The following is a 20,918-nucleotide window of genomic DNA, read 5'->3' as shown; positions in this document are numbered from 1 at the left end:
GCCGTCTTCGATATAGGCGTCTAAAGCGTGGCATATTTTGACGTGCTCCAACTGAGGATACTGAAAGTTTCACCGACAGTAGAAAACTGTTCACAGAGAAGACTTTGCCTAGAAGTCCTTGAATTGGCCAGTTTTTAACCTTCGAAATCTGTCCAAGTTTTCCTTTGAGAAGGACAATTTCACCACAGTCCACTGTTTGCTGAACCGAACTAGAATTTCTGAACTTGATCGACATTTCATTACAGAAATGCGAAAAGAATCCAAGGATTTGATGGTACTTAGAAAGAGGGAGGGAGGGCAGTTTTTTTCCACGTTCGAATCATTCACAATGAAATATCTGAATATGAAAATAAGTTATGTTGGTCTTACCTTGAAGTTGATCAGATATAATTCACAATGAAAACCAAATCTGTTCAATTTGGTACAAAAGATGCCCCTGATCCGGCACAAGTCCGTCCTCGTCTCAGCACTGGCGGTCAGGGAGGACCCCTGGTACCAATTTGTCCTCACTATTTCGGCCAGGCTAAGACTTGTACCGTACAGCAGACTACCAACTAAGCCTCAGCAACTCTGCCAACGTAACAGGAACAAATCGACCAGTGGAGCGTCCTTGTTCCTTGCTACTCCGACGAAGTGTCTGAATGCCAGAAATTGTGTTTGGTTGTGCTGGAAAAGTTTGTCCTGCATGCTCTTACTGTTCTCCCATGGGACAAAGGTCAGGAGCTTTTGTTTCTTTCTCAGATGATATTGCTTGACCATAATAGTGCCGTGCCATCCATTGGGTGACTTTGACAACATGATGTAAAGTTAATTTTAACTTTCCAGATTAAAAATGCTGTACATGTACATACTAACACTAACGCAGCCAGAAAAATTCCTTGGAGGACTACTTGTTTAAAAATTCTTAAATTTGATGGAACACTTATATATATATAAATATTTAAGATTTCTATTTAAAAATAAAGAACTTTCAAGAGATTGGTGTGGGCAGTTTGCCCACACCCGCCACCATGTACCTACCCCACTGCATACAAACATGGATATAGTCGAATCGGCATATTCAAGTAGTATGTATCGGCTGATACACCTTACTGTTTAGAAGAAACGATATAACTTTCGTTGGTAGGAGAGTTCACGCTTCGTGGGAAACCCTAACAATGTTTATCAGATGCCCTGCAGTTGAGACCTTTTTTTCCGAGAGAAACTCCACCACTCACCTCTTTTTCTGAGTCCACTGACCCTAAATCTGACATTGTTTCTGAGTAAAGATTTTCCCAATAATACTTTAAAGTGTGTGCTTCGGGGTACTTGCTGGATTCAAATGGTTGTTGCTTTTGACCACTGTGGTTTATATTGTTTCATGTTTGAATGTCTTAAGGCCCAGTTGGAGAGAATGAGTGGTTTCCAAGGTGTTGCATGAATTGCAAATGCTCAGATTTCAATGTGTTTGGTTTCCCGTCATTGTTCAGAAGGATGTGTGTCTTCTGTCTCCTTTTAGAACTAGTCTTTCTGATTTCAGTTTTTGTTTGGGAAAACCATGAACATAGTATGGTTAAATAATGGTCAGATATACTAAAACTTATAAGTTGTATTCAACTTAAGAACATGAAAATGGCCATACGAAACATTTATCATTTTTTGGTAGAAGAAAACGAAAGGGAGATGTTCAAACAACACAACCTAAATGTCGAACAATGTGGAATTTGAATATGCTTGTGCCAACAAATTTTCGAATAAATGAGATCAAATCCGCAAACGCGGCCTGATTCAGAAACTGATATTAGCAACATTAGATTCGATACATGTCAATGTAATAAATGTAGATAGAATTATGTTCAAAATTTCAAATGTAGATTTAAAGCCAAGGATTAGCATTTCTTACATGTAATAGAACCCTAGATTTCAGCATAACAAAGTTCAGTCAAGTGGCTTCTTGAATCCAAATCCCTATTACAAGAATTTTGAATTTAAACTCTCTTTCCATTTCCCGATCATATACTCTCTCTCTCTCTCTTAATTTAATGCACAGACAAGGAGAGGAGAGGGCAGTCACACAAACCCCCAAAAAAAGAGGGCCGAGGCACAACGTCTCGGTTCTCCTACATTCAAATTTGAAAAAGCCGGGCCCACCCGCCACGTTAACCAAACGGCCCTCGAGCGTCTTCACCACCACTCCGATGGACGGCCAGGGGCGGCCGATTCTCTGTCGCCATCTAACGGTACCGATACTCCCTTTTGGCGCCTCCCATCCATTTCAAATTAGCCGTAACCTCCTCCACGTTTCTTTCCCTATGATAGAACAGCCCTCCGCTCTTCACTCACTCACACTCTCTTTTTCATTCTGTCCTCTCGAATCCTCGATGGCGAGGAGCGTGAACCCGTCTGGGGTTAGGGATGGGGTTCACCTCTCTATCTCGCCTGTTCCGGCGATCGCTCTCCGGTGGAGTTGTTTGAGGCTCTCTTGATAGGAATTGGTTTGGTGTAGGGGAGGATTCTTCTCGGTTCAGATTCTTGGGTGTTGGCGGTTTTTGTTCTTGTATTGCTGCGTAGCCTGTCTGTGCTTGTTGTGGAGATGGCGACACAGAAACGACAGAATGTCGCCCTTTCGTCGGCCTCGTCAACCTCCGCTGCCGGGAGGCGGCTTGGGATTCCGCCGGTGCAGCAGACAAAGAAACGGGCGCCTCTTACTAACCTCACTAATCGAAGCGGGATTCCAAGAGTTTCTGGGCGGAAGGCCAATCAGGTTCGGTTTATCGTCTGCCTCTTTTCTCTCTTGCTTGAGTTGTGTTTGGTATTTAGTGGATGGGTTCTGCTTCTCTGTTGTCTTCAGAAGACAGGTGTGGATGACAGAGTCTGCATCTGTTCTTGGGTGCTTCTTTGATAAGGAATGGTTCTTTTTGTTCTTGTGTTCTTGAGTTTTGCAAACTTTCCTTCACTATTGGGGAATTGCTTCTTGTAGCCTATGCGATTAATTTTCCCCTGTATAGATAAAATATTTGATAGAGAGGTTGAATATTTGGAATTCTAATTTGTTTATTGAAGTCGTGTTGTTTCAATCCAACAATGAAACGGAAGAGCATGCACCATCTAGAATGACCATATCTAATCTTTATGGATTGGCTAATCACAAAATTCCTCTCATCGTTCTTTTTCTCTGGTTCAAATTTTGCTATTTAAGTACAACTTTAAAATATCTGAAATGCTCAACGCACTTTCTTGGACATTTGGATGATATGTTTACTATTTACTCTCCTACTAATTTGTCGTGACAGTTCTATTTGTTCTACTTTCTTCCTTTTCTTGAATTATATCGGAATTATGTAAGAAGCATGATCGAATCTTGATCATGATTCATAGCAAAATTTAGAGCCATGGTTGGACTGTGAGTTTCTAAATCTGTCTTAGAGGTGAACTGATTAGCCTACTGGCCGATATAAATGATTCTGGTTCGTAGTGGCTGAGAAAGTTACGTGGAATTCATCATCTTGGCATGCACTTTTATGATAGATGTAGGTCATGCATCTTCTTGAGTTGAGCTTGTACGTTTACAATGCATTTATGTGCCGTCCACCAACAATTTTACACTCGATCGTGAACCTTATGAAAAACTATTGCATAATTGCTACTTCTTAATTAAACGTAATCCTTTTCTTCCTGTGATGAAGGGGCTTGTGGGATCAACTACTTCTACAGGAGAAAAGGGTTTGGCCGCAACACAGGCACCTGTCACTGGCATAAGTCGGAAGTCTTTACCTGCACCCTCTGTGCAAAAGCTCACCGTTGTGATTCCCCAAGATGAAGCATTGCGCCCCAAACAGAATGTACAGTTATCTGTTCTTGATCAAAATCTGGGTACAAGGAGAATGGACACGTCCCCCATGAGAAGTAGGTCTGATGAAGGTTCTGTTTCGCTTGATGAGTCGATGTCTACTTGCGAATCAATGAAGAGCCCAGATTTTGAGTACATTGACACTGCTGATTTGTCATCTGTGGCTTCCTTGGAGAGGAGAACAAGCGAACATCTTTGTATTTCAGATGAAACACATGCTCAAACTGGTATGTCATTGTCCAATTTGATTTGCTGAGCAAATTGTCCTTTCATTTTGTCTTGAAGTGAGGAAAGTGAGGAAACCATAATCTAGTGCTTGGCCTTGAAGTAAGTTTCCTTGTTCAACCTCTAAACATTATCCTCTCCCCATTTCCAGTTAATTTAGTGCAGAGTAGCAGCCTGTCGCTTGCACCCGATTCGAAAAGAGCAAAGGTTCTTTGTTGTGATGATGATTATAAAGATCCTCAGTTATGTGCTGAATATGCGTTTGATATCTATGACCATCTTCGCGTTGCTGAGGTATACCATTCACTTGAAGAAGTTTGGACTTCAATAAGGCGTTTCAAGCTTTTCTGATTATCTACGGTTGATGCATCCATTGTTTTCTGTTTTGCTAAATCTTTTTTTTTTTTTCCATGAAGTTGGCTACCCAACCCAAACAAGAGCACATCCTTCCTGCCTCTAAGCTTTGGCTGAAAAAATTTGATTATTACTAACTCTTTCTAATTTCAACTATGTCAATCTGGAAAAATCCCGTCTTCGAAAGGTGCGGCTGTGACGAAGCTGAAGTTGTGAAACATTCATTGCAAAGTAAAAGTTTTGAAAAACCTCTGTGGGCAGTTAAGCTGCTATGGTTTGCACAAGAAGTTCTGAAATTCTTCTGGTTTTCTCTATGCATGTACGTGTCTTAGTTATCACTTGTAAATTTATTGTGGAAAGTCTATCGGCTGCCCTCTGAGCATTTCAAGTTGTAGAACAGTTGGTTCGTTTACTTGAAACAGTTACTGGTGCTTGGCTTGTGTTGGAGTGGGTAAGATTGTCTTAGTTATCACTTGTAAATTTATTGTGGAAAGTCTATTGGCTGCCCTCTGAGCATTTCAAGTTGTAGAACAGTTGGTTCGTTTACTTGAAACAGTTACTGGTGCTTGGCTTGTGTTGGCTTCTTTGATACAGTTTCTCTGCTGTTGCATTCATTTCGATTTGTTTTGGCAGACTAAAAAGATGCCGGCCACTGATTTTATGGAGAAAATACAAAAAGATATCAATGCAAGTATGCGCGCAATTTTGGTTGATTGGCTTGTTGAGGTGAGAATCAAACAATTGCCAACATTTTGCTTTTTCTTTTGCTTGTCTTTCTCTCAATTGAAATGCTTACTTTTGTTAACCTGCAGGTCGCAGAGGAGTATAGACTTGTCCCCGACACATTATACTTGACCGTTAACTACATAGACAGATATCTGTCTGTCAATGTGATGAACCGGCAGAGGTTGCAGTTATTAGGTGTTGCAAGCATGCTCATTGCCTCGTAAGATAAAACATTGTTCTGATTTTCCTTTTGCAATTATTACATGTTGCTGCAGCCAAATGGGTTTCTGACTCCTAGATGTTACGAAATGTATAGCAAGTACGAAGAGATATGTGCCCCACAGGTGGAGGAGTTCTGCTATATCACAGACAATACATACTTCAGAGAGGAGGTCAGCTTACAGTTGTCAACGTCTTTCATCCTATCTGTTTCATCGTTATTTTGTTTAATTCATCTCAATCGTCCATAACAGGTATTGCAAATGGAGTCGGATGTTCTGAAGTATTTGAATTTCGAGCTGACTACTCCAACAACAAAATGTTTCTTGAGGTTTGCTTTCATGTTGTCCTTTAACTTCTATGGAAGCCGACAAACATCATCCTTAATTCATTAATGACTATGTTCGTTTATGCCCACAGGCGGTTTGTACGTGCAGCGCAAGACGGCAATGAGGTATATTAACCTCTGGTTTTGCTTCCATGATGTATTTTTTAATCTTTGAGTTCAAGTTTTCATCTTTAATTTTTTTTTTCAGGTTCCTCTTTTGCAGCTTGAGTTTCTTTCTAGTTATCTTGCAGAGCTTTCTTTGCTCGAGTACAACTTGTTATGTTATATACCTTCTCTCATAGCTGCCTCAGCAATTTTCTTGGCTAAGTTTATGCTTTCACCATCAAAGATGCCTTGGGTATGTGCTCTCTTTCTCTCTGTCTTTCATACGGTAGGATCAAGGTTGTAGACCTCTTGAGTTGTGGAACGAGTTGATATCGCCTAGTTTCTGTTTTGCTTAATGTAATTACTTCCGTTTTGACTGATTTTGTTATTGTTCCAAATCTTTTTGGGTAGACCCCTCATTTGAGACATTACACCCGTTATCAGCCCTCCGAGCTATGCAACTGTGTGAAAGCCTTGCATAGCCTCCGCACTAACAGCCAGGGTAGCAGTTTACCAGCAATCCGGGAGAAATACAGTCAGCATAAGGTACAGAAACTTTTTGTTTTCAATTTTCTGGGAAAATCGTCATTGATCATACCAATAACTTGTACGAACACATAAAATACAGATTGCGTTCCTGATAATATCCACAAGTATGGTTAGCACCGCCACTGTAAATTTAATCATTTTTATTGTCACCCTAAGTTTAGCACCGCTTTTCCTAGATTTTCATTTCTCTTGGGGCCTGTTAACCAGTTTCGCTTTCCTGTTCTTCACAGTACAAGTGCGTGGCCAACATTCACTGCCCTGCTACCATTCCTCCCGAGTTCTTCCGTGATTTAAGAGATTAAGGATTTTGGTCATATCAGGAGACCCTTCCAATACTTCGTTGGAGTATATGATGTGCCTGTCTGTTCATGTTCATATTCCTGTCTTTGTTTTGACGGGTGACCAACTTGATGGTGCCTTTTATCTGATGTCATGCATCCTATAATCTTAATGTAAAGTTGTAGGTTGCTTGATCTGTTGTTTGATGTTGTGTAATGCTTACATAAAATTTTGCCCTGAAATAATCAAGAATTCCGGGAAGGTGTTTGCTGTCGGTTAAATTTAGATGTGAAGTTCCCACAAGGGTACATTTTTATGATCTGTAATGACTAATGGGAAGCTTTTCTCGGTGTGAATTTCGGAGCAGACTGAATTTTTACTTGTACCCAGGCAGATTCTGAAGTTTTTCTCGGTTTGAATTTGGAGCGGCCTGAATTTTATTTGTAAACAGGTCGGATATAATTACGACTGTCAATTCAAATTGAAGTATGCAGGAAGGGAAGCAACTAGGCAAGCATGAACAGTCACTTAATGGATGTCAATTAGAAAAATCTATTGTTCCTCCAACCAATTGATTTTCTTTTTCGAGTCTAATCTGCATGCAGATTTTAAAGTCCTTTCATATTCAATTGTGTGTGTCGTGCGTGGAGTATGCGGTTACCATGATTTTTCAACACAGAACCGGCAAAATGTAAACACCAAAAATTCCAACATAAGTTTATACGGATAAAGTAGCTACTAAATGTAGGGCCTAATATAAGGAAAATAATTCAAACATGTTGACACTTTCTAATTGTTGATTCCCAAAATTTATTGAAAATGAAAATGTTGAAAATTCCCGAAATTTGTTGAAAATCAAAATGTTGGATCAGTGAGAAACTACATGATATAGCTGTCAGTTTAATTGCCGATGGATTGTTGCAGTGATTGCTTGAACAAAGTTCTAAGAAACTATAATAATGAATTAACACTGGGTAAAATAGGGGCTTAACCTCGGAGAACCTTCTTTTTGCAAAGAGCCATTTTGTAAAATGAATTTACAAATTTACGCTTTTCTCATGCTGCATAGTCTTCTTCCCCTCTCAACAGTCTCCACCTCCACTTGGCTGGGGAGAGGAGGGGACAGTTCCTACAAGGAAGTGTTAAGAGGTAGGCTTCCCTATCTTTTTGGAAAAAGATCACTATGTACCGGAATTGGAATCGACGCTAAGCATCAAACATTGGAGTCCGAAGACTGTAAGAACAAAAACAACGGCGAACAATCCACATCCAAACCCCCTGCCCAAAACAAAAAACACGCTTCTTCTGTCAATTAACCTGCAACGAACTTGCGTATGATTGATTATAACTGTCTCCACCGAAGCTAGGACATCCAAGACTGTGATTGTCCAGATTTCCATACACGACTCAGTCTTAGCATTGCCCTTAGCCTTCTTTTACAGCAAGCATTTCACACGACTCAATCTTCGCATGGCAGCATGCAAGCCAGTTCGGCATTTTTCCTCGTCCAGATAATAATTTGGGGATGGCCCGGCGTTTTGTGATATCGTTTTTCCTTTTTTATGTGATTGTGGGGGTGAAAAAGAAAGAGTAATTATAAAGAACTCAAGTTTGCTTTTGGGAATGTACATTATAAAAACGAAACATCTTTAAATACAACTTCGTAATTTTTGTTTATAAAGCGTGTGTTGGCGAGTTCTTTCTTCAAATTCTGACGGGTTTACAATATTCTTGAAATGGGGGAGAGCTTGAGGGAGAGGTGAATTCTCCCATGGCGAGCGCAGCACAGAGAGTCCAGGTTCTAGCGGAGTCGGGCGTTTCGCACGTGCCACCATCATATGTGCAACCGCCCGAGCACAGACCCCTGGCCGGTTGTCGGCCCACTTTTTCCGGCGTACCGCTCGTCGACCTTCGCTGTTCCGGCGACGATGTGCGTTGGGCGATTGGGGAGGCGTGCCGTAATTGGGGTGTGTTCCAGGTGATAGGCCATGGGGTTCCGTCGGAGCTGTTGGTGTCGATGAGGCAGGTTGGGGCAGCTTTCTTTAGCCTACCGACGGAGGAGCGGAACAAGTTCGCCTGCGACCCAAAGGTTCCGGCATCGGAGGGATACGGCAGCCGTATGTTGGCATCCGAGAACGACGGGGTCCTGGATTGGAGGGACTATTTCGATCACCATACGCTGCCGGAATCTCGTCGGAAACCTGATCGCTGGCCGACCTACCCACCCAATTACAGGTAGGTTTCGCGGTTTCCTTTATACTTCCTCAAAGGTGGCTTCTTGCCCGTCTTGTAAAATAAATTCCTTGGTACTGTCTGTCACTTTTGAAAATAAGCCTGCTGGTTACTGTACGTGGCATGTACAGGCGGATAATTTTCTGCTTTTATTCTCATTTTGAGTTTTACTTATTGACATGGCCGTTGGACTTTTCGGCCTTTACTCTTTATGTGTTCTCTGATTACTGTCGAAGCGTCGAACAATTGAGTAGTTAAATTTTGCATTATTCTTGCTTGTAATTTAGTGTTGCAAATCATGTCTGCAGAAAAGTGGTTGTGGAATATAGCGATCAAATGAAGTTGCTTGCTCAAAGACTTCTTCATTTGATGTCGGAAAGTCTTGGCCTGCCATCCTCGTACATTGAAGACGCAGTTGGAGAAGCATATCAGAACATCACAATCAGCTACTATCCACCTTGCCCACAGCCAGATCTTGTTCTTGGTTTGCAGGCTCATTCTGATATGGGTGCAGTGACTCTCTTGATACAGGATGATGTTGGAGGGCTTGAAGCTCTAAAGGGTGAGGAATGGATCAATGTGCAGCCGACATCTGATGCAATTGTTGTTATTCTTGGTGACCAAACAGAGGTACTTTTGATGTGTTATCTTCCTTGAATGCATTATTTATTCATTATCATATGGAAAGATATGATGACCACCGCAAGGAATTTTATTAATTTCTAATGTACGTCGTTTCCTGCTTCTAGATTTGGATGATATTGGAGTTTTAGCTGATTGTTAGGTTGCTACAGATCCCAGGAAATGGAAACTTTACAGTTCTAAAGTAATAAACAATGGGACGGCCAATCTGCAGTTTTTCATGGATAGAGACCTGTAAAAGTTTTGCAGCCATTCGCATACTTTGGATAACAAGGTGTAGGTGCAGTTCTTAGCAAAATGAATACATGTGAGAACCTGCGCTTGTATTATCATCTAGGTGCACTGAATGCAGGATGCATCACGTTCTCTTACCTTCTCGTATTTATGAGAGCAAAGTTGAAATGCTTTCTTCAATAACAGCATTCACAGGGTCTAGAGTGCTGTTCTTTTTCTTCAGGATCTCCTCTTAAAGCTGATGAAATCTCACGTAATTGTGTAGTTTGCTTTCATATGAAACCAAGCTTTTGAAAGTACTTTGAATGAGTGAATTGGTAAAATTTATTGTAAATTTTACTATTAGTATCTATAATTTTGATAAAGCTTGCTGGTATCTGGTTAAGTTAATCTTGCTATTTGTTTGTTATGAAGGTTTGTTATTTTTACAGAGTTAGGCATCTTACTTATAGATACTAACATGAAGGAAGGGCCTGTGGGACCAGGTTGTCTCTCCCTTTCGGCTGTCAAAGCTGTTTCTTCTTGATGGGCTAAACCGGATTTAGTGTTGCATTTAATGATGGGACATTGTCAGAAATGAGCTTTCTTCATTCTTCCTTGTCTATGGATTTTATAGCTGTCTGGTGTTCTTCGTTTTTGGTGTTAAAACCTTCTCCACTGCATACATTTACAATTTCTTCTTTCTTTCTAATGTCCTTCAAAGTTCTTCTCTATTTGTTTCAAGAGGTCTACCCTTTCCTTATTGTAGACATACATTTTCAAGGTCCAGATTTTTCTATTAAGAAAAGTCAAAAACTTTGATGGGCCTAAACTGGTCCATTAAGCAACTTCAATTTGGCATGGTAATAAATTGATATTATCCCTCTGAATATGCTTTTCACTTAATGGAAAAACACTAGAATCTGAGATTAGAAACTGATGTTGTATTCTGTTGAAGTCTGATCTTTTAGTTGGTTCCTTAAAATTGAGCCTCCGTGTAGTATATTTGGATACTTTGTGAATGGTTTTAGTGGCCCTTGATGTCCTCGAGTCCCATGGCACATCCTGTTAGGTTGGCTTCTAAAATTTTGTATAGCTTCTACATCGTCCTCTTTTCTCACTCGTACTGTTCCTCATTCAAGATTTGACCTTCATCCCTCAAAGTCATCTATGTATGAAATTGATAGTGAAGTGCCAATGCTACACTGGCCTATTAACTATCCGCAGAAATGGACGGCTCTATCTACCTTCCTGGATCACTTATGGCATTATAAATCATATCCCGAGATGCTTTATGCTGTAAATGAGAAGGGAACATAAACCTTCGGATTGCACTCTAGAAAAGATTCTAATGACCCAAATAACCTTAGTTCTGACTCTAAATCGAATCCCTCCTTTTGATAGATTGGCCATATTTGTATTCATTCTTGGATTGATTTTGTTTTTTATTTGGTAAAATTTCACTTTCTTCCACTCTTCTCTATATTTCCAGGTCATGACCAATGGAGTATACAAGAGTGCCGTTCATCGGGCTATTGTTAATTCAAGACAAGCACGACTTTCTGTTGCAACCTTTTATGATCCCTCGAAGCAGAAGAGAATATCTGCTGCACCAATGCTTGTATCTGAGAGCTCCCCTATCCGGTATCGAGATGTCTTGTATGGTGATTATGTTTCTGCATGGTATGGAAAAGGCCCAGATGGCAAGCGGAATATCGATGCACTTCGTATTAACCAGTGAACCTGTCTTGAAGAATTTCTTCAAGGATGCTTCAAGATCTTCATGATCTCGATCAAAGAAGTGCGGTACATTTAGCTCAGCTTGGAGTTTTCATATCTCAGGTGTAATCTGTTCATTGCAAAGGTCATCGCTGTTGGGCAAGATGCATGCAACATCACAGATCCTTACAGTTGAGACGTTTTAGTGAAGATTTGCTCTGCACATGGGTCCATGGCAAATAAAGTTCGATTCTGATATATAATCAATAATCTTTATTCCCCTTCTCTTTTGTTGTATGGCTAAAGCTAGCGTTATTTTTTAGCCAGTAGTAAAATTGAATAATACCTTGATAACTTTGGTGTCAGTTATTATAAGGTTACGAATGTGGTTATTCCAAGTTAAATTGTTATAGGCTGTGTTCAAAAGTTCCCCCTATCCTCACTTGTTCAATTAACCGCTCATCTTTGCTTGTTTCGTGTAAGGCAATTTAGTTGAATATGATCTTGCTTGGTGAGGTTTTAATATTGTCCGATAGGAAAACAAAATTGCTTGGTGAGGTTTCAAACAAGTTAAGTAAGCTCATCCATTACAGGAAGTCGTCGACATTGTCCAATGGGAAAAATGAACTTTATTTCATGTAAATGTTATTTTTACTCCACTCAAAGCCAACACATGGTGAGAAGTCTTCTTTACCGCCTCATATGAGTTAAGCCTTCAAATCGCTTGCCTGTTTTTGAAGAAAGTACACCGTAGTTGACGTACTCTCAGAAAGATCAATTCCAGCAGCGTTGTTAATATTGCCAATTCAGCGATTCGGTCGAATCGATTATAAATAGGCAAAGATATTTAAAAAACTATTTTTTGAAATAAATGTACACAAATCAAAGTAGAAGGCTCATGAAAATCGTTTAAAAGTAAGTAATATGTGGCGCTCTTGATTTAGCCCTCGAATCAAATGAGTTTGCCACCGATTCTGATTAAGCTAATTTCAACAATAAAAGATGGTTTTCGTGAGATCCCTCTGTGTTGTTTTATAAAAAATCGTCAGGTCCCTCCTGTGTTGTTTTTGGGAAAAACTTGCGTTCCAGCCAATTCTTCTCTGACCATGGATTTGGTGAAACAAGTTTTGACCTCTTTCTTCTCCCCATTACTCAACCAAAGGAAATTTAATTAGAAATAAGCAGCTTGGTCACTCCCAAAATGGAGTGAACTTTATCCCGAAGTTATGCTGGTCGCGTTTGAATAAGTTGGTAGTGGGAGAAGAGAGTCTGCGATTTTCAGTGCATTCTTGAGACACATGAGACTGGCTGTCTCAAAGAACTTTTTCCCATGTTTGAGAAGGGCTGCATTTGGGATTATGGTATTTTCGGAACCAAATGTCATACCATTTTTCGACCCCGCGACACCCATACAATCTATTTTCTCCCTCGCTCTCTCTCTCTCTCGCGCACTTTTTTTCGTCCATCTGCGGACCGATTCATTTCGTCGCTTCCGTCCCCTCCCCCGACATGAAGTAATGAAAATCCTTTTCGCCAAGACGATTCCCGGTAACGAACCCAAGCTTCTCTACGTGTGTGTGTGTGTGTGTGTGTGCGTGTGTGTCTGTGCCCGCATGGACAGGGCCCTTTCGCGGCTTATCTCAGGCTGTAGATGTGGCACCGGCCCGGGCCTTCTCTTGCTCTCTCTGTCTCTGTATTCAGCCAAAGGCAGATGGGCCAGAGCCTTTTCTGGTTCAACTAAACATGATGTGTTTGGGTAGATTTTTTCTATAGCTTTTGTTTTTCCTAACGAGCTTTTATTGAACTGTCCAATTATGGGTTCTAGTTTTGAAACTATTTGAGATAGAGTTGTAACTATTGTTAGTTTAGTGTGCCTATTGATGTCTTTGTTGCTAGTTTCATATTCCAATTCTCGCTCTTTTTTCTCTTTTTGTCCAATTTTCATCCTCTTCTGCTGATCGTGTGAATTGTTGCCTGGTTTCCTGCTTGATTGGCCTCAGTTCTATTGAATGTTCTGTTTTCCCCCCTGTTAACGGAATATTTTTGTTAATTCCTGTACTTAGTGGATTTTGATGGTTTAAGTTCAGGTCCTTTTTATCCGCTATGAAGACCTAGTTGGATCTGAGATTGATTAGTTCTTCTCTCACTGAGGAAGTGGAAGGAGCATAATTGTCATTCGAACAAAATGGGTATATATTTCCAATCAGATACTGAAACTCTTCTTTGTGTGTGTCTGTGCATGCCACACATGCAGCAGGGTGTTAGAAAAATGAGCTTACCCTCTTCCTTTCCTCCCTTTTGCAGAAGACACGGTGAAACAGCAAGCGACGGATCCTTTTGAGGTTGCATTTGCTGATCAGGATTCACCACCAGAATCTCCTATACGTGAGGCTCCAGCAACCAACACTCATGATCAAAGAACTGCTGCAGAAAACAACCGTGTCGTAGAAAAAAACAAAGAAGAAGAGGAAGAGGAGGAGGAAGAAAATGTGGACTCTGAATTAGGAAAGTTCCAGACTGGAGATCCTGACAAAACGGCTAAAATGCAGTAAGTGTTATCACGATCATTCTCATGTATCACGATCATTCTCATGATCGTAGTAATTGTTTTCACTCGTATCGTCATCTCTAATTGGAGGCCTTAATGTTAGTTTAAACTTTAAACACTGTAGCTTTCCCCTTAGGCTAATTGCACACTACCAGTTAAGATCTTCAGAAGTTTCATTGATTTGCACTAATGTTATGTATTCCATATCTAATCCCATTTCTTTTTGTTTTCAAATCATATAAGAGTTAGGCTTCTTGAGGTGCATTTAGCGGTAGTTGAAGGCAGTTAGGGTTCTTTTAGAGGTGCATTTAGCGGCAGTTGAAGGCATGTATAAGATTCTGATAGCATTTTATTTCGTTGGGTCCCTTGCGTTTTTTGTATTTTAATAAATTTAAAGCTTTGGTGATATTCTTTTTCAACTAAGCTCAGTTTGCAGATTTGGACAAGAGTTGCCTTGAACAGTTGAGTTTTGCACTTTTAGTAGGAAACTATTTACAAGAACCTATTAGAGTGTAAAAAAAATTGGACCTGGACAGCTAACGTCTGATACCAACTATGGACAATTTTTGGACCCAAATAACTTTGCTCTCATGCCACTTATAAAATATTCACATTTATTGAGGATACTATTAATGACACACACTAATGTATGCTTAACAATAATATGGTGAAAATCCATCAGAAATTCGTACACTCTCAAATGATTCTAAGTATAAACCACAAAGATCCATTAGAATAGTAATAGGTAACTACAAGAAGAAGGGGCTAGAGATAACCATGATAACCGAAGGTTGATGATTGATGCCAGAATGAAACAACTTGTTTAAAGTAACTTTCACAAATAAGCACGAAATCTACATGCTCATGTAGTCAGCTACATACTCTCACTCATACATCATAAAGTGAGTGCAACTGTCTCACTAAAGCTCACGTGGCGAGCATTTTCTCACACACTAATCGGTTATATCAATATGTTTACTCACTTGTGTGTGCATGACAATGGAGATAAACCCTGTTGTACATGTTAAGAGATTTTGGTGGAAGTTTCCACCATCTTCTATGACCAAAATAAGGACAAAAACGAATACATGTATTTTACTTATTACAGTCGACGACATCATGGCCCATCAATTGGTGTGGAGATCTCTGGTTTCTTCTTGAGCATGTTAGAAATCTCCACTCTTACAATCTTCCCCTCATGGTCGCTTTATTATTATTATTTTTTGTGCTTAGAGATTTTTTGCACGGGCTTCAATCCTTGCTTGCAAATGTCATCCTTCTTCAATGTACTCATCTCTTCTATTTATTTGACTTCCAAGTCCTTGTCATCTTTTGCTTTAATGAACCAAGTCTGTTCAATCTTTTCTACAATTGTGTCGTGTCTGACGATCTCCTTTGTGTCATGGGTTTGTTTTCTCATTCTTCAGATGGTGATGGTTGTTACTGATCTGAGTTTTGCTGCTGAACAACATTGACGTTTGTCCTCCATGGATTTACATTTTTCCTTGCCTTCTCAGGAGCATGTGGTTTTACTTGCTCTTGAACTAGCTTTGGTTGATGGATCATAACCTCAGATTTTTCATTTTCATGATTCACAACTCAATTCTATTTTTATGTTGAACAACTCGCTCAAGAATTTGAGAGTTTGAAAGCACTTTCTTTTCTTTAGCTCACCAAGACAATATCTGGTCAAATGTAGATCTCGAGAGCCTTGAACCAATCCTCCATTGGAGTCAACACAATTTCTGCCCTTTCATCAAAATTTGTCCTCGATAGCCCTTAAAGGAATCTGCAGAAACAACAAATATTCTTAAAATATTGGTGATCTAAAGTTGAATTTTTGCTATAATGGTCAGTTGATCACTTGGACATTGGTCCTAACTCTTTCGACCTAAAAGCAAGGTGGCATGTTGTTTGCACTCATCATACTATGACATGATTGGCCTATGTGGTGATTCTTTTGTTCCTCTGCCCATTGTCTTGTGGTACTTGTTGCTGCATTTTTCTTCATTCTCGTAATTTTGAAATATTGAGCAAAGTGACATGGGCTGAGAAATTCTCTGTATGTAGGCTTTGCTAATCTTTGACTAGGAGTCTATCTAAGATATCTCACTACAAATTTTGTTCACCACATTAAAATGTGAACATATCAACTTACTACCCTAAGTTTTCAGACCAATATCATTTTCAAATAATTGCAAGTTGACGTCATTAACTCAAGAAATAAGATGCCAAATGCGTCCAATTTCTCCTCTGGAGTTCGACATCTCAACTATGCTCTAACAAGTCCTTCTGAATAGATGTCTTAATAACAGATGAAGTTTTCTTGGCCTTGACTAATCATTTCTTCTTTAGTTTTTCATCAGTGGGCATGTCTATATCTAAGCCTCATGCGATGGTCTCATAATTATTGTCTGTGAAACAGTGAAAGTAAGATCCCATTCACATTTTCCAGTAACCATAATTGCAATGGTTAAACATTATTTAATATTTAATATAACTGAGAATACCTTTCAGACAAATGTACATAGGAAAGCACTTTAAGTAACTCTTCCAATAACAATGAACACTCAATAATCACAATAAAATATATGAAACATACTAAGTTGACCCATAATTGGTTTTGGATTGCCTCTAAACTTAACCCTATCTCTGCCACATTTAGAGGATTTGTTATTTAAGACGGGAAAGTTCCAATTCCGGCTAATCAAGTTGGTGGGGTCCACCTAGTTTTGTCTTTAGTCTTTATTATGGTCTGGAAAGTAGTGGAAATTTGTTACACCAGTGGAAATTTGTTACACCATCTAAGCTCAGCAACTGAGTGGGTATGGTGCTGTAGGCAAGTGACTGGGAGAGGTAGTCGACTGCATGAGGTTTGAGTGTGTGATGCTCACTGCATGAATCTTGTGTGTCCGATGTTTAATAAGTGAGTTATGCGATGTGAGCCAACTTCTTGTTTTGAATAATAACAATAATCCTTTTCAGGAGTTTTGGTGTCTTGCTTTGAAGCAATATTTTATTGGAGCAATGTTTTATTCAAGTTGTATCTCATCGTCCTTCATGTTCTGTAGAATGGATACCCACTACCCAGTTTCTAAAATTCCTAATGCATTCGCTAGATGATCATAGTTTAGTTGGATTCTTTTTTTTTTTTATCCATCAAACTGACCTTCAGGAGATTTTTCAGATTAAGAGATTAATGATGCTGATAATCTTTACCAAGTGGCATGTGTTTCTTTGTCTAACTGCCTCTTTCCGAAGTAGAAAAGTGATTGCATGCTATAACTACGTCCGATGAAATTTGTTGTGTATGGGCAAATCGTAATTAATCCACTACGATATAAGGTTTAAAATGCAGATAGTATATGTGATTCTGGAAATAAGCATGTGATTATTACTTTCTTCAGTGGTTATTTGTCTGTGTCTGTACTATATGGATTTGATCAACATTTTTTTACATTCTCAGGGCAATTTTATCACAATTTACGGAGGAACAAATGAGTCGATATGAATCCTTCCGAAGATCTGGTTTTCAAAAAGCTACCATGCGGAGGGTATAGATTCTCTAACTTTGCTAATTATTAGTTCATGGTTACCGTTTTTGTCTCCAGAAACAAGGGTTACATGTGAAGCCTCCCAAATTCGTTGTTGGAGCCATTGTCACAGAAAACACATTTTATTAAAAAAATGCAAAAAAAACATTAAAAACAAATCAGCTGAAAAAAAGGGGAAAAAACTTTTTTTTTCTTAAAAAAACACCAAAAATGAAAAAAACTTTTTTTATTGGTGTTTTATTCTCTCTCTCTCTTTTTTTTTTTTACTTTTTTTTACATTTTTTAATACCCAGACGTTTATTTTCACATTGTATTTTTAGTTCCTAACTTTTTAAAAATTTGTCGAGATTTTTTAGAGAAAAAGAACTTTGTTATATTATACCTGAGAAATTCTCGCCATTTTATACCCGAAAGGATGTTAAATTAGGAGTTTACCTTTTGGAATACAAGACCCCGCATGCTAGTGGTAGTTTCTATTACCTCTACCTCATGATTATTGGCTCTCTGAGAGAGACAGTATCTTGTCTTATTGAATTGGAGACGAAGAATACTCCACCTATGGTTTGTGTTTGAATTATATTAAATGTGAAGAGGTAAATGCTGCTTTGTAGTTTTGCGTCCTCTGGAATCATTATTTATATCTAATCTTTTTCCTGGTGCAGTTGCTGATGAGCATAGCTGGGTGTCCTATATCTATGCCAATGACAATTGTCATGTCTGGAATTGCGAAGATGTTTGTTGGTGAGCTTGTAGAAACAGGCATGTGGACCATTTCTGTACTTTCTCATTCTTAAACTACTCTCTTTCTTCCTTAGTGAACAAAATGATCTTTTCTTTTTCTTGTGGACTGCAGGTAGAATAGTAATGAACGAGCGCAAGGAAAATGGTCCAATCAGGCCATGCCATATCAGAGAAGCATATAGGAGACTCAAGTCAGAAGGAAAGATTCCTCGTCGATCCCGGCAACGCCTGTTTCCATGACTTCCCAATTTTGCAATAAGAATGAACTATTTGTACCTCTGAAGAAATTAGGGTAACCAAATGTTTGAGGACCATCTATCTCAACATGGGTAGTGCTCGATTTTTATGATCCCGGTTTCAGCTGTCTTATCAGGAAGTTTTCACTAGATACTACGTAAATAGCTGCTTCATCTTTTTCTTGGTGATGGCTTTCACGCCTAACTTTGATTTGGATACTAGCATGATGTATGTGACCAGCTTGTGCTAACGCCATTAACTGTTTTGACTGCCAGTACCTGAGACATCGAACCAGATGCCTCCAACAGGGCAAGCTAATTGAATATAGGAGAGTTGCTCCAAGGCTGAAGCAATAGCCCGAGTTCCACAAGATATGACAAGGGCAAGAAGTTCGCTGGTATCTCTGATTATACTATAGGAAAAAGAAAGGATGAAGGGCAATTGCACAAAAATGTGCTATTGGATTTAAAAAAAACATGAAACATGTTTTTCTTGAAAAATTATAGTCACAGGTATCATAAAACCTCCTGGTTCACTCCTTAACCAATTTGTTGAAATGTTATTATCACATTTTGCAACCTCCCATCACGAGTGAAGAGGACGTGTTCGAAGGGTGTTAAGACTGAAAACTTTAGCCCCAGTCTACCTTGTTACTCTTTTGCTTGAGTTTTCCTGCATCCTTGTCCTTTCTAAGGTTTGACGGTTGGATACTTGGATCTCTTTTTGCTTGTACTTGTGGCTATGTTTAAGCCTCAACGTTGACAGACACAAGAGCCATTCCCTTCCAAGTTTGTCAGCACCTATAGATGGTGTTGAGGAAAAGTAGCTCATTGATGCACGTAGTGCTGTACTGACGTTCTAACAGTCAACTAATATTCCGTTGAAAGGGCAGATCATATGATCTGCTCACCGTACTTATGACAATATTACTAGAGAATTTGATAAGGAACAGTCATTATAAATTTCTTTGAAAAAATGAAACCTCTCAGGTAGCCCTGATCCCTTGGCTCTGGCCTGGCGGAGGAGGACTTGAATTGTGAACTTCGGCTTTTTCTTCCCTTACTAACTTAGGATTTGATCCACTAGCAGCTGGTTAATTGTCCATATCTGTGCCCATTATTGGTACTGTTTTTTGGCCATAATGTTCAACTGAAGAGTTCCCTTTTTTCCTCCCTTGCATTTGATCTGCAAATTAATTCTCCTTAGTGAATTGGCTTATTTATTCCAACATATTTAAGTCGGATGATGTGAATAAATTTGCCCATTGACTGTTGAATTTCAAAAAGAAATAGTTAGCTGAACTTCTCAACAAAAGGAAGGAAACCATTTTTCTTCACATAACTGTGGACCGTCTTGTACGAAAATGACATCTTTGTTTGGAGGTTTTTTGTGTCAATCCAGCCTCATTTATTTGGTTGGTAGTGGGAATTCTTGGTGCAAATGGATGATATGGACTGGGTCTTTATGAATCTGGCCATCGGTGCAGATTTGAATTTGTATGTGAACCTGGATCCAAACACAAAATGGATGTGTCGAGCGTTCGGAACTTGTTGACACATGGGCTGTCAAACAAGCTCGGGACAAGCCTTTTCTGCACTTACAGGAGATGTTGGGTCTTATTTAAAAAATTTAAAGAAACACACTTAAGTTCACATGTTTTGATGGTATCTTTGGTTCAACTGTCTAGATAACATAGAAAACAAGCGGTCAGAGAAAAATTTTGATTTTCTTTGAACTTAACCCTAAGATATGGTTGGAATACATTATATTATACAGATCGAGCACCGAAAAAAGCACACGAATTCTCAAGCTGATGTAAAATATTAGATGTCGACGCTGAATTTTTTGTTCAAATTAATCAGCTCGGCTAGAAAGTGTACATGCTTTAACTACGACACTTTCAGAAAATTGACGCGAAAATAACTCAACAACTCCGCTCAAAACCGACCAAGCGTCCGACCCGGCCAAAGTTTGTTTCAGTTTGCAACTCAAAATAGCTACCCACATTATTAAAGTTCTTCATGAGATGATCTTAAACCTAATTAATTGTCTGGTGAGCTAGATGATTACTACTCATTGACAGAAAAAAAAATAGAAGAGAGCTGAACTCCCCTCGTTTCTTTTTTATGAGGGTTTAAAGCTGCACTTATTAGGAACGGAGCCAAGCCGGTAGGGGCCATGATCTCTCCAGTTTTTGAAAAACTAAAATTTACTGTATATTTTTTTTCTAATTTTTTTTAACAGCCTAATATCTTGGGAAATTATATAGCAGCCTAATATCTTGGGAAATTATATAGCAGCCTAATATCTTGTAACCATTTAAGACATTATATGGCAGCCTAATATCCTGGGAAAAAAGTAAAAAAAAAAAAAAAATCTGCCCTCGGCGACTGGCTGCACCGGCGGTCGAGGAAGAGG

At 39.3% G+C, this 20,918-nt stretch overlaps 3 protein-coding genes across 3 annotated transcripts; all 3 read left to right on the top strand.

Moving 5' to 3' along the window:
* The first annotated feature begins 2,281 nt into the window (after positions 1–2,281).
* On the top strand, positions 2,282–6,970 carry LOC116248432 (cyclin-A1-4-like). The gene is made up of 11 exons (XM_031621217.2): positions 2,282–2,743; positions 3,666–4,056; positions 4,206–4,348; positions 5,042–5,134; positions 5,221–5,354; positions 5,451–5,526; positions 5,608–5,684; positions 5,774–5,807; positions 5,890–6,039; positions 6,198–6,332; positions 6,566–6,970. Exons 1-11 carry the CDS (start codon positions 2,573–2,575, stop codon positions 6,635–6,637), a joined length of 1,476 nt encoding a protein of 491 aa, XP_031477077.1. The 5' UTR covers positions 2,282–2,572; the 3' UTR covers positions 6,638–6,970.
* Positions 6,971–8,291: 1,321 nt separating this feature from the next.
* LOC116246163 (jasmonate-induced oxygenase 4) lies at positions 8,292–11,830 on the top strand. The gene is made up of 3 exons (XM_031617886.2): positions 8,292–8,849; positions 9,155–9,476; positions 11,194–11,830. The coding sequence occupies exons 1-3, from the start codon at positions 8,386–8,388 to the stop codon at positions 11,440–11,442; spliced, it is 1,035 nt and encodes a 344-aa protein (XP_031473746.1). The 5' UTR covers positions 8,292–8,385; the 3' UTR covers positions 11,443–11,830.
* A 1,007-nt stretch (positions 11,831–12,837) lies between these two features.
* LOC116251111 (transcription initiation factor TFIID subunit 11) lies at positions 12,838–18,612 on the top strand. The gene is made up of 6 exons (XM_031625192.2): positions 12,838–12,968; positions 13,508–13,609; positions 13,725–13,968; positions 17,435–17,522; positions 18,185–18,281; positions 18,376–18,612. Exons 2-6 carry the CDS (start codon positions 13,606–13,608, stop codon positions 18,501–18,503), a joined length of 561 nt encoding a protein of 186 aa, XP_031481052.1. The 5' UTR covers positions 12,838–12,968; positions 13,508–13,605; the 3' UTR covers positions 18,504–18,612.
* Positions 18,613–20,918: the final 2,306 nt, after the last annotated feature.

This window comes from Nymphaea colorata, chromosome 1, assembly GCF_008831285.2.
Source record: "Nymphaea colorata isolate Beijing-Zhang1983 chromosome 1, ASM883128v2, whole genome shotgun sequence".
NCBI classification, from domain to species: Eukaryota; Viridiplantae; Streptophyta; class Magnoliopsida; order Nymphaeales; family Nymphaeaceae; genus Nymphaea; species Nymphaea colorata.
Note: the sequence above shows the minus strand (reverse complement) of the source record. Positions and strands in the feature narration are given on the sequence as shown.

Bases quoted from the DNA above. Each gene is read 5' to 3' on its own strand.
- LOC116248432 (XM_031621217.2), top strand. From the start codon at position 2,573: ATGGCGACACAGAAACGACAGAATGTCGCCCTTTCGTCGGCCTCGTCA. The intron at 2,744-3,665 runs GTTCGGTTTATC...CCTGTGATGAAG, and splicing joins CTGGGCGGAAGGCCAATCAG to GGGCTTGTGGGATCAACTAC. The intron at 5,135-5,220 runs GTGAGAATCAAA...GTTAACCTGCAG, and splicing joins TGGTTGATTGGCTTGTTGAG to GTCGCAGAGGAGTATAGACT.
- LOC116246163 (XM_031617886.2), top strand. From the start codon at position 8,386: ATGGCGAGCGCAGCACAGAGAGTCCAGGTTCTAGCGGAGTCGGGCGTT. The intron at 8,850-9,154 runs GTAGGTTTCGCG...TCATGTCTGCAG, and splicing joins ACCTACCCACCCAATTACAG to AAAAGTGGTTGTGGAATATA. The intron at 9,477-11,193 runs GTACTTTTGATG...CTATATTTCCAG, and splicing joins TTCTTGGTGACCAAACAGAG to GTCATGACCAATGGAGTATA.
- LOC116251111 (XM_031625192.2), top strand. The intron at 13,969-17,434 runs GTAAGTGTTATC...TTACATTCTCAG, and splicing joins GACAAAACGGCTAAAATGCA to GGCAATTTTATCACAATTTA. The intron at 17,523-18,184 runs GTATAGATTCTC...TTCCTGGTGCAG, and splicing joins AAAAAGCTACCATGCGGAGG to TTGCTGATGAGCATAGCTGG.